The following is a 12,264-nucleotide window of genomic DNA, read 5'->3' on the forward strand; positions in this document are numbered from 1 at the left end:
AATGCATTTCCCAGCATACATTTATTGGACAAGCATAGAAAAACAGCTATTTAGCATCTTATACCTGCAAGCACACACTTCCGCTCCTTGACAGGAACCTGTTCCTCTTCATCGCTGACACACCCGCAAGCCCGGCCAATCGACTCGGCCAAGAAATTGCAGGCTGGAAAACAAAACGTCATTCGATAATTAATCATTTCAATATATATATCTAAGAATATATAAGAAAACGAAGAATGCAATTAAAGGATTTTTGTTTTATTGGAACGATGCCTAAAATGGCATTGTAGACAGTAACACATACACATATTATATCACTTGTGTAAAAAAGTAAACATAAAAACTATTTTCTAAAGATGCTACATATTCTGCTGATTATTTTATCATGACTTGAAATGGACATAGACACACCTTTGATATTGACCGCAGCATTTGTCGGCAGCTTTATATCTACTTTATATACATACATATGCATAAGGTCAGAGGTAATATATATTTCAGTAAGAATGTGCGCACGGATACAAAATTTATAAACGACTTGCGTGATTAAACATAACCATGGTGACAAACTACGCAGACAGAACAATGATGTCGATATAAATTATAACGAAAAGAAAAAAGAAATATCTTTACTTTATAGAATGTCGAGCAGCAAAAGCAAAAAATGAGCAGATCGGTACATATTGCTAGACAATGTCTTATGTTCTGTAGATATACCTGTCATTTAAGTCATGTCTTCATTGATTCATTCTATTTATAGACGGACGTTCTACATAATGCCATTGCTTGCACTTATACCCGTATCGCTATGATATACAATGTGTAAATACGCTACAGGACCATAATGTCAACAACTATTTAATCCCACATGTATTGTAATAGGTGTAAACTCATGTTCCTCACTCCACCATTTCACTGTCAGAAGCAGTAACGTACGTACATATAAAACGCGAAGTCATGGTAAACATATATGTGAAGTACTCAATATCAATATATCAAATCTATAAACATCCCAAACACCTGTACACCGAACACACCTGTACACCAAACACTTACCGTTGATTAGTAATCAGCACATGACCAAATGTTTTGACCAGATACAGGTATACTGTATAACTTTTTTGTAGAGTCTTACTTTACAAGCAAAATGTCAACACGGCCGCGCGAACGTGACTTAAATTGTGCTAATTACATGCGATATAGAGCGTTCGGTTTACCTCTAGTATTTTCATTTGAAAGCATTATGGATCGATTTCGCAATTTTGAACGATGATAGAACTTGAACTCAAGTTATTTTTTCTTGAGCAACCTAAACGTAAATTATTGCATGACACTAACCTTTCAAATGAATCCAGAAACATCACTTGTCGTGTATATTGCATACTTCCATAGACATTTACATTGTATATTGCTTTTCAGATCCTTACATGAAATCAACAAAAGATAACACTTGTAAAAATATAAACTAAACTTGGTTAATTGAAGAAGGATGTTTCATCTAGTTCATGTAACAAACATGAGCTACATGTGATTTAAAATATTACAAATCTGAAAATTAAGGACACATTAAATCGTTTCTGTTCTTGATCTCTTTGTTTTTAACCTTCCAAAATCGTGCAAAATGTATGAGAACACAAAGTTAAAAAGTCTTATTTACAATTAATTGATTGTATGATATATATGTATTTACTGTTAATTGTACTGTTTTCCCAGTAAGTGAAGAAGACATATTTGTTAGTCTTGAAGAGTTGATATGTAATTATAAATGGCTAGGGAAGGTGATTATGTTTGTAGATTTTAATAGTAAGACAGATATTCGAGATGACTATATAACTAATGATAATGTAAACCAAGAGAATGTGAATATTATCTCTAATGTTGTAAACTATGTAAATGACTCTGTACCACCAACACATTCTAACATGTACTCCAGTGTTTATAAGTTTGGAAGACGTCTTCCTCCTCTTTGTAAAACTACATCATTGAGAAATATGAACAGGCGCCATAAAGACCATCCAAATTATAGTATAACATTTTTAAATAATAGAGGATATAGCTTGATTGGTTATGCATTGACATGTGATAACCTATTTCAGAATATTGTCCATTCTGAGAGTGGAATCTTAAATATTTTTCAGACCATTCTCCAATATGTATTACTTTTGATTTAAAAGTGATAATATATCTGATCAAACAAAGATAGTAACAAGGAAAAGGGATACACAAATGTAAAACGGAATGAAGATCATGCTGTGAGAGTTCTAAGGTTATTAGAAGAAAATAATATAAATTTATCAAATGTCTTATGTTTTAAAGAATAAGATGGTATAGATAACAGTGTGGCGAAGTTAACAAATGTAATGAATGAATTGTTGATGCCTTTGAATACCGTAGCTACCTACTTAAGGACTTTTAAAAAACGTGTTCATGATTAGCCTTATAATGAAGTTTGTAAAACAGATATGTTGAATATAAAAACGCATTTTTTAATTGTAATACTGTAAAGTCTGATGCAAACATGGATGTACTTGTACCTTAAAAGCGTAACTATAAAAAGCTAAAATTGAAATTAAAGCGATAATATAAATCACAACCAGGTAATATGTTGAATTATATGAGAGTAAGTAATCGGAAAGCTTTCTACAGTAAGTTTAGGAAAAGAAACAATAACGGACTATGTGATTTTACCCAAAAGGACTTTTTAAAATCATTCTAATGAGTTGTCCTCAATAGAACCATAAGAGAATGAAATGGTATTTGATTTTTTAAAAATAATTATGTTAGCGTATCAAATTCTCTTTTCCAAGAAATAGATGAAAAAATATCTGACGGTGAGGTCATTAAAGCTATCTATAACTTGAATACATCTAAAGCGTGTGGACAGATATGCTGATAAATGAATATCTTATTAGGGGAACAGACACATTTGTACCCTGTCTTGTAGTGTTGTTTGATAATGATTTTAATTCCAACTATTTTCCTGCGTCATGGTCTGAAGGAAATACAGTGCCAGTTTTTTTTTTAAAAAGAAAGGTGATCTTAGTAAATTTTTCAGGGAAAATGTTCATTTCAATATCTAATGACGACTTGTTTATTTTGACTCAACTTACTCTAAAATAACAGATGCTCAGTTTGGATTTAGGAAGCAACTGTCAACCATATATGTTATATCTAAATTACATAAACTAATTAGTAAAACATTAATAAAGAAAAGGAGATTATACTGCTGCTTTGTTGATAACAAAATGGCAGTTGTCTTCATGAACAAAAATAATTTATGGTACAAACTGAGACAGGAAGGCATTATGGGTAAGATGCTAAATATAACACGTTTTTAATATAGTAATGTAAAATATTGCGTAAAGTATAATAATAGTTTGTCTGATTTCTTAGCTTGTAGTAATGGATTAATCCAAGGGAAAATATTATCTCCTCTATTGTTTTCTTTATATGTAAATGATTGTGAAATCCATTTCTTAACAGATGAGTATCCATCTACTGAACTGCAAGATACAAATTTATTCTTATTGATGAATACAGACGACATGGCACTTCTGGCAGAAACAGCTTAGGGATTACAGAAAATGTTAGATTCTTTGTTATTGCATACAAATAAACGCAATCTTATAGTAAACGCTTAAAAAGTTGTGGTATTTCAAAATGGATGGTGATAGGTTACGAGAGGAAGATAAAAGGTATTTTAATGGATGTGTTTTAGAAAATGTAGACGAATTCAATTACTTGGGAGTATTACTTCATTTTAACGATAAATTTAATCAAACACAACAAAAAATGGCTGTGTAAGGTAGAAAAGCATTGTTCTGTTATCTCGTGTCTGTAAAGATAATTACTTTAATTTCGAAACACAACTTCACGTTTTTGACCCATATGTTTGTAGTATATACGGTTACGGGGCTAAAATCTGAGGTTTTCATTAAGCACTAGATATTGAGAAACTTCATTTAAGTTATTTTGAAATGCAAATGTTATGATCTACCAAGAACTAGGTAGAGTTCCTGCAGAAAATATCACAAAAAAATCGTATTTTTAAGTATTAAAGCATTCTGATAACTGTTACCAAGATATGTAAGAAAACGTAAGCAAATGACTGTATGGTGTGAGAGATGAACAGTGTAGACTGGATGTGGGGTACAAAGAGCAATATAAAGATATTTTAACACCTGATTATATTATAAACATTATTAAAACTAGGCTATTAGATACATTTAAACAAGAATGTAATGAAAAGATAAATTCATCTTGTTAATGTCCCTGTATAAATTTACCGGAGCGGACTTTTGTTTTCAAAATTTTCTTACAAAGCCTTTATGAATAAATTTGAGATAAAAATGCTACAAAGAGAAATAATATCTTGAACTTTACATACACATATGTCGTATAATTCAATTTACATTTATGTAGAAGTAACAACTTGCTTTTCTCTGTGGTTTTGTCGTGTTGTTGTACTTTAAGAAAAGGCAAAAGCAATATTAATCTCCAAATTTAAATTTAGATGGATTATGCACATCGATGAACGAACGGATAAATTTCAGACACATTTATGAAAATGCTGATTTGTATATAAAGACAGGAGTGAAGGAAATTTAATTTACAAAGTACATGGTGATAAAAGTAGCTTCAATTTCAAACTCAATATAGTATTTACTCATCCTTTTATTACAGAACATGGTTAGACCTATTGGTTAGATGAAAACTATGCCACGTGATTCAACTTGACACATTTTGTAATATAAAGCGATATACGAATGTCTTTTAGATATTGTATGGAGATCAGATTTATAAAAAGGTGTTCGTATATAAGATTTAGGATTGACACGAAATTCTATTGCGAAATGACTTTACCGACAATAGACAATTCTCTAACCGGTTACTTGGTATAGGTAAGGAATGCTGCCTTATCTGTCCCCATAGTCTAAAAATAAATACAGGTAGATCTGACCTAAATAACCCTAAGTTATATTTTAAAGGTCATATACACACATACATTCACTCGTACCTTCAGGTATGATTACACACCTCAGTACAGACTTGGAGAGTGCCTCCTACTTAAAACACGATTCCTCTCAGGAAAATATACACAAGTATTCCTTTATTGAACAGATTAATCCAGTTAATTAATTTCACATTACCAGTAATCAACTAGTTTTAATGTACAACTATTTACTAATTTATCCAGCGTTTCTTCCGTCGTTTGCTATTGACATAATAGGAATATTTCACAATGAGGCTTCACCAAAGTGACATGGTGCATATATCTGATTTTTTGAATGGTAATATCTTTATAAATCATACGTTTGAAAGATGTTAGAGAAGACGAGCGGAACCTACGAAAACTTCTTTGAAATATGTTCTTTTTCTCAGGAGACATAAAAAACCAATAAGCATACAAACAAAAGCCAGCATCAGCTTTGGTTTGCTAATTTAATCTTCTTTCCCCTAGAGTTGAATCCACCTATCTCACCTGCCAAGGGGTGAACTATTCTATAAGTCTCGTACTTAGATTGAGACTGGGGATTTACAGTTCTTATCTGTGATGTCATATCACCGATATGAAGCAATGAGACAACAAAAGCAAACATATACCTAAGGAGGTAAAGAGGCCCAGGTTAAGACAACACAGACAAAATAGTGTGATTCATACATTATCTTTATATCATAAAACACATGTTAACAAATATAAAACATATTGAATTCCATAAACATTTTTGGTATTTGTCTTCAAGACAGATGAATCGCGCATTATTTTCTGAAACAAAAAATCACCCGTATTTCTTTATATTGGTGATAAATCAATAGATAAACTTTTCCCGTTATGTCTGTCATGTTTTTCACCAATTTGAAAAATATATATCTGTATTTACAACTGTGACAATCATCATTGTGATATCACATAAAGCTTACACACTGAAGTCGACAATCATTTGAATTATAACAACTAGCCAATGGCCATGATTCCGCTCCAACTGAACGTACATTTCTGGCAGTTGAGCTCGTGATTCACTCTCCGATTAATTCTACTTGTGATGTTTATATGGAAGGAATGTACAAAGGCACAAAGGTAACAATATCTCAACACGGTGTACAAAACTTCACCGAATTGAACATTAATGTAGCGTTTTTCTAGCGTATCTTAGAAATGGTAACAGTGACCACATTGTATATCTAGATGAACACGTTACATACACTGATATAATATTGATTGCCCAAGTCATAATGACTTAATGTCAATGAAAGTACAGTAAGATTACTTCAATACAATTACGACGGGATTCAAGTCCCTTAGATTCTGGCAGGGATTAGTTAAGTAGCTCTCATCAAGGTTCAAAGTTATGGTAACACCACTTCATCGTACTCTGATTGATATATGATTCAGGTATAAGCATTTTAGTATGTAATTACAATGTTGACAGACAGGAGGGCATGAGATAATGACGTTGTATTTGGAAATAATATTTGGATGAAAGGGAGCGTTTCCAGACAGGCATCAAATGGTTTGTGTCTCTTACGTTCCGGACAACATTCTGTTGTAAAATATTAAGAGACTTTCGTACATTCTGTTGTCGTAAAATGTCAAGAGATTTGCGTACATTCTGCTGTCGTAAAATGTCAAGAGACTTGCCTAAATTCTGCTGTCGTAAAATGTCAAGAGACTTGCCTACATTCTGCTGTCGTAAAATGTCAAGAGACTTGCCTAAATTCTGCTGTCGTAAAATGTCAAGAGACTTGCCTAAATTCTGCTGTCGTAAAATGTCAAGAGATTTGCCTTCATTCTGTTGTCGTAAAATGTCAAGAGACTTGCCTACATTCTGCTGTCGTAAAATGTCAAGAGATCTGCCTTCATTCTGTTGTAAAATATTAAGAGAAAGATATAGATGTACATTATCCTGTCGTCAAATGTTAAGAGACATGCAAAAACTATATACGTTTAGTTGGGTTTCCCCACGGGATATGCTCCTCCCTGCTGGGGGGCCACTGGATACATGCTATTCTGGGCTGTGTTGTATGTGTAGCCCTGGTTCTGCTGGGCTTGTGGAGTGTTGTATGTGTAGCCCTGGTTCTGCTGGGCTTGTGGAGTGTTGTATGTGTAGCCCTGGTTCTGCTGGGCTTGTGCTTGTTCAGCCCAACTTAACGGCTTGTTAGCTGACATCGTCTGTTTTCGCTGCTGTTCTCGTTTCTTTGAAATTCTCCAGAAGATGAACCAACCGACAGCAGTAGCAATGAGGACTACAACGACTCCTGCTGCGGTCGCAATAGGCTGTATGAGATAATAGTAATCTGTAATAGATGATAAACATATGAGAAAAGCATTTTCTCCACAGCGCCAGGAACGATCAGTGCTATATACGTCACTTACATATTGTACGGTTTATAGTGTTTACCGTGCTTTGTTTTTGAATGGATCTAACAAAAACACACAAGAAATAACGATATTTCTCAAGAAATTTTGAATAAGGTACAGTAGAGCCAAATGGTGAAGTAAACCGTGCTGTTTTGTCCTTCCAGGGCTCGTCAGTGATGGAATAGATTGATTAGTCGGACGAAAAGTCAAATGTAGAAAGAGGGAACAGATTAGCTTGGTTTGAAATCGATCTTATATACATACTTTCTCCGCAGATAATCAGCAACATATATTCTTAAGAGCATCCCAAACAAAGGCTGATTTCCTTAATTTTGTAACCAAATGCCGCCTAATAGTTTGGTTGTATCTTATCCATATAGTCACAATGTTCAAAAAGCTGAATTCGTGGCTGACAGCTATTTCTGCTGTCGGACCTAATCTATAGGACTACCACCTATCTCTCCCAGGTGATTCGGTAGGTAAAGCAAAGAATGGAACTACGGGAACCCCAACCCACCCCACCATGTCATTGATTATGTACTTACTATCGTCGTCATCATCACCCTCTTGTATTTGTCCATATACTTTGATCGTGACATTAGAGGAGGAGGAGTAGTCAGCATCCTTAAACTTCACGGTTATCGTCCCTTCGCTCTCGCTACATAACCTGGCAGACCTTGATGTACAATGGATCGACTGAGACTGAAAGAACGGTATACAGAGACGCATGAAGCACGCTTATGTAAACTTATCAGGTAGAAGATAGTATCCTTAATTACGGGCTCAGAATATATGTGGGGTTTCGTCGGGGACACTAAAAAGCACAGATGCCTATGTTAAAAATTCTTCTGTCGGGGAATGTTCCAATTCGTCGAATTACTAACTGGTATTATTGTATCTAGTTATGAAAGGTTATAGTTTATTCTGGGTATTAAAATACTGTGTGTAATTTGAAGATGATGAGTTATCTCATTACTGTTTTCGAGTATGAACGAACGTATTGTTTTACACTCGTGAAAACAATTGATAAAGTCACATGCTATGTAGTTTTTGCAACTGTCCTTTACTGAAGTAGTTATGCCTTTGGACAAGAAGACTCTTTAACAAAATTGCGATGGCTAGCATGCGGTGAGCCTTCCGCACGTTGTTTAATAAGGTAGACACAATCAACAACACCCCTTCTAAAAATAACCCTTGCTGTTGACAGGACAAAAAACTCATTACACAAACATACTGTCATCCTCATGAATCTTACTTTTTTCATTTGTGCAGGTGAAATATCAAATCAAACTTATAAGGAAACAATCACGATTCATTCAGACTATTGATAAATCAGAACAGAGCTTGCTCTCTACACATTGAAACCGATTTTACATCTTTTAAATAAGGTGTGTCTATGTTATGGCTCAGTGTATCTCCAATTGTCTACAATCCCATTCTTTTCATAATTATTGTGATAAGGTGAATATTTCGTAAAGTTAGAAGGGAAAAAGATCGTCACTTCTGTTGGAAACATACAACATTTTCTTTTTGATACACGTGGATTATACCTTTTTACGTACTTAAGTAGTGGGTACATTACATTCCTTGGCTACAAAGACTTGTTGAATATGGACCAAAAGGCAGAAAATCTAGTCGAAAGTCTGGAAAATCGACATCGCAAAAGATATGCACATGGAAGAGAATAAATGCCCCAACTAGAAAAAATAGTTTACATTAGAAAATATTCTAAGGAACATAACATACATGTATTGATTCTGAACAGGTTTGCAATGGTAGCTCAATGGGCAAACTCATTGGATGGCATTTAACTCCTATATTATGATCGGACAAGCACATTAACTATCCGGACGGATAGACAGAACATAACCATATATATACCTGTGTAGAAATGATGTCGGTTCCGTCATAAATGCTAATTTTTTCTTGGCATCTATCAATGGTATGTGCCCTCCCATCAGCACACACCTTGAGGTCATTTTCTCCTTTAAAGGTCAATTTACATCCGTCAGTTACCGATCGACCTTCCCAAGAGATTATGTAAGAGTCATCAGTATCACCGCAAGTGTAGGTGGAGCCACAGTTCGAGTTATCACTTCCGCCGACCTTGATGGTCGTAAGGTCTGAAACACAAATTTCTAATCAGACCACATCCGTTAAGAGAAATATATTGTAGAACTCAATTAACAAACAAAGAGATAGATGTTGATTTGGATTTTTTTTGTTTCCTGCAAACACAGACATATTTCCATCTGACGGGTCCTATCGACCAAAAGTCCTCGCACTCTCCCCAGGGTGCCAGACTATGCCAGATCGACTGTTACAGGTATATTACGACTTCATTTAAACATATCTTGTTGAACAATTTCAATGGGATTGGGTACAAGTTTTCTAAATTATATTAAGCCCTTTCTCGATAATGACTAGACAAAACATGAGAGTATTTATCACTAGCATGTAGTAGTAACTGCAGGTCTAGTTCTTAGTCGAGCATGCAGTACATTAACTTTTCGATTACCAATCAAATAATAAGTTGGAACCAGTTCGAGGGTTCGAACAGAATTTTTAAAACTGAATAATAAGAAACACTATGTCTAATTTCAAGGCCAAACTGGTCCCAAAGTCGGATAGTAGAAGGAAAAACATAAATTTGTTAGTTGTAGTCGGAAATTTGACAAAGAATTGTCAAGCTTTGTGCATCACATAGGTTATATTGCGAGTTTTCTGACACTAAATAAATATATTACTGATTTGTCATTTTAGAATAACCATTCCCATAATACAAAGTAGAATAATTACTTAGTACAAACAACATGTAGATTAAAGTAAGCGATTAAAGATACATGTGTATTCCCCCACCCGGTGACCATGTGTGATCTTACCGATGACTGCCACAATCTTATCTGGTGTAGAACCTCGCCCCACCCCAAATCCCCCATCCCCCGGTGACCATGTGTGATCTAACCAATGAAACGAAAGTGAATACATTCAGAGATTTATAACCCCCTTCACTTTCTAAGAGTATAATAAACTTTGTAGTTACGATTGTAAATAACATACCTTATTACGAGTGAATCACGTAATTCTGAAAGGGTATCATATCCTTACCTGCAGCAATCAGTTGTAACACCATAAAGATGAAAAAGAAGATGTGTTGTCCTTTCCCCATGGCTGTCAATGTCTATTTTCTCTGTCACTGACTATCCTTTGGATTGGTCTGTAAACAGTGTTTTTAAAATAATCAAGTTGACAAGACAACAACCCATCAGCAAAAACCGATGACGTCACAATGCACAATATGGTCATACTCGGCGCTTGAGCCACGATCTAGTAAGAATGAACTTTTGACAACCAAGGACTTCTTTTTGTTAGTCTAAGTTTGGCAAGTCCGTTGTATGCCTTCACAATTCCGTACTGATATGACTTCCAAGAAGTAGAAATCAGAAAACATCTGGTATATTTACTTTTCTTAATGCTGTATATGTCGATGTTTTTATGTGCTTTGTGGCCACTTCCTTACAAGGGGAAGAGAGCAAGTTTCAAGTACAACCCCTTATGTTGGTAAATTGCCTTTTGATGTATATCTGTATACATATCAATCCTGTTCATGTCTTCAAAAACTTAAACATGTATATATATATTACATGTGCCATACCGTGGAAGTAGCCCCATCCGCTCTATGTAGTTTTTTAATGCTGTAGAGTTTATAAGGATCCAGTGAATTATTCCAACAATGATATTTTTTAATCCTGATATCAAAACCGAAAGTAATCGATGCTTATTTTTAGGCTAAACTTACTCAGTACGCATAGCCTATTGCGACGGCCTTTCAGACAAAATTTACCGATCCTGGCCTTCTCATTGGCTGAAATATCGAAAAGAGTTAGAGCCCTCTAGCGGCAATTTTCTGTGTAAATAATGCCGCGATCTTTCAAATCGCTATTTTAAAAGCATCCAAAATTAGTTTTATTTTTTCAATAAAAATACGATTACTATATATTTCAAAAAAGAAGCACAGTGTGGTTGAACTATTGATAAATTTTGAACAATGCATTTTACGGAATTCTCGACATGACGTAAGCGTACAGAACACTGTACGGGCGAGTTGGCGCCATGATAAGAAGCTAGTCCGGGGGCTTGGTTTGAATTATCAACTAACAGCACTTATAAACAAACAAAACTTACAAACAAAACATAAATTTTGCTTTAATCCTTGTCGTTGTGGCAAGATCGCCTTAATATATAACATCACTTTATGTCATTAGACGTCACAAAATTGGACTGTTCGTCCTACGCGCACATCCGCCGATATGACACTTTTTCAGGATTTTCATACCCACCGCCATAACACTTTTTCAACTTTTTGAAGATAAAAAGTTTGCGCTTCGTAGGCAAGGTACATTTGGTGCTCATGATTTATGAATAATATATGTTTAATACTGTACTGATCATGATGTTGACTTTGTTATAACTTATATTTTTTGGTTATATAGGTTTGTTAATGTGTATCAAAGTTCCTTGAAATGAAAATATTCCTTCAAACAAAGCGCGTATTAAAAAAAACCCAAAATATTCATGTTCATAATTATCAATTAACTAAAACGAAATATTTCCATAACACATTTATTCATTTAGCGTGTCATAGTGACATTACCTAATGCATTGGAGATCAGAAATAGTAGTAGCTATAGTGAAAATATTGTAAATTTTGTATCTATATGGAAGTCTGGTTTAATCTCATAGAACTATGCCTTTATAGACATAATTACTGAAAAGTCTAACCATGATACTTCAAGGAAGATAGGCATGTAAATACATTTAATGTAATTACTTACACTTTTACCTATCTGAAATGCTGTTTATACCTTATCTACTTTCCTAAACTACAAATATAATTATAGTAA

At 34.3% G+C, this 12,264-nt stretch overlaps 1 protein-coding gene across 1 annotated transcript; it reads right to left on the reverse strand.

Moving 5' to 3' along the window:
• Window positions 1–5,718: 5,718 nt before the first annotated feature.
• On the reverse strand, window positions 5,719–10,565 carry LOC132544986 (uncharacterized). The gene is made up of 4 exons (XM_060208652.1): window positions 10,469–10,565; window positions 9,242–9,483; window positions 7,906–8,062; window positions 5,719–7,296 (listed from the first exon to the last, which is right to left on the reverse strand). Exons 1-4 carry the CDS (start codon window positions 10,527–10,529, stop codon window positions 6,947–6,949), a joined length of 810 nt encoding a protein of 269 aa, XP_060064635.1. The 5' UTR covers window positions 10,530–10,565; the 3' UTR covers window positions 5,719–6,946.
• Between the last annotated feature and the right edge of the window lie 1,699 nt (window positions 10,566–12,264).

The sequence above is a fragment of the Ylistrum balloti genome, unplaced genomic scaffold (assembly GCF_031769215.1).
Source record: "Ylistrum balloti isolate Yb309-2 unplaced genomic scaffold, AGI_CSIRO_Ybal_v1 Utg369818, whole genome shotgun sequence".
Lineage (NCBI taxonomy): Eukaryota > Metazoa > Mollusca > Bivalvia > Pectinida > Pectinidae > Ylistrum > Ylistrum balloti.

What these genes read in the sequence shown, in the direction of transcription:
- LOC132544986 (XM_060208652.1), bottom strand. Translation starts at nt 10,529, where the DNA reads ATGGGGAAAGGACAACACATCTTCTTTTTCATCTTTATGGTGTTACAA. An exon ending in GTTACAACTGATTGCTGCAG is followed by an intron (nt 9,484 to 10,468) that starts GTAAGGATATGA and finishes TTTGTGTTTCAG; the next exon opens with ACCTTACGACCATCAAGGTC. An exon ending in GGGTGATGATGACGACGATA is followed by an intron (nt 7,297 to 7,905) that starts GTAAGTACATAA and finishes CATCTATTACAG; the next exon opens with ATTACTATTATCTCATACAG.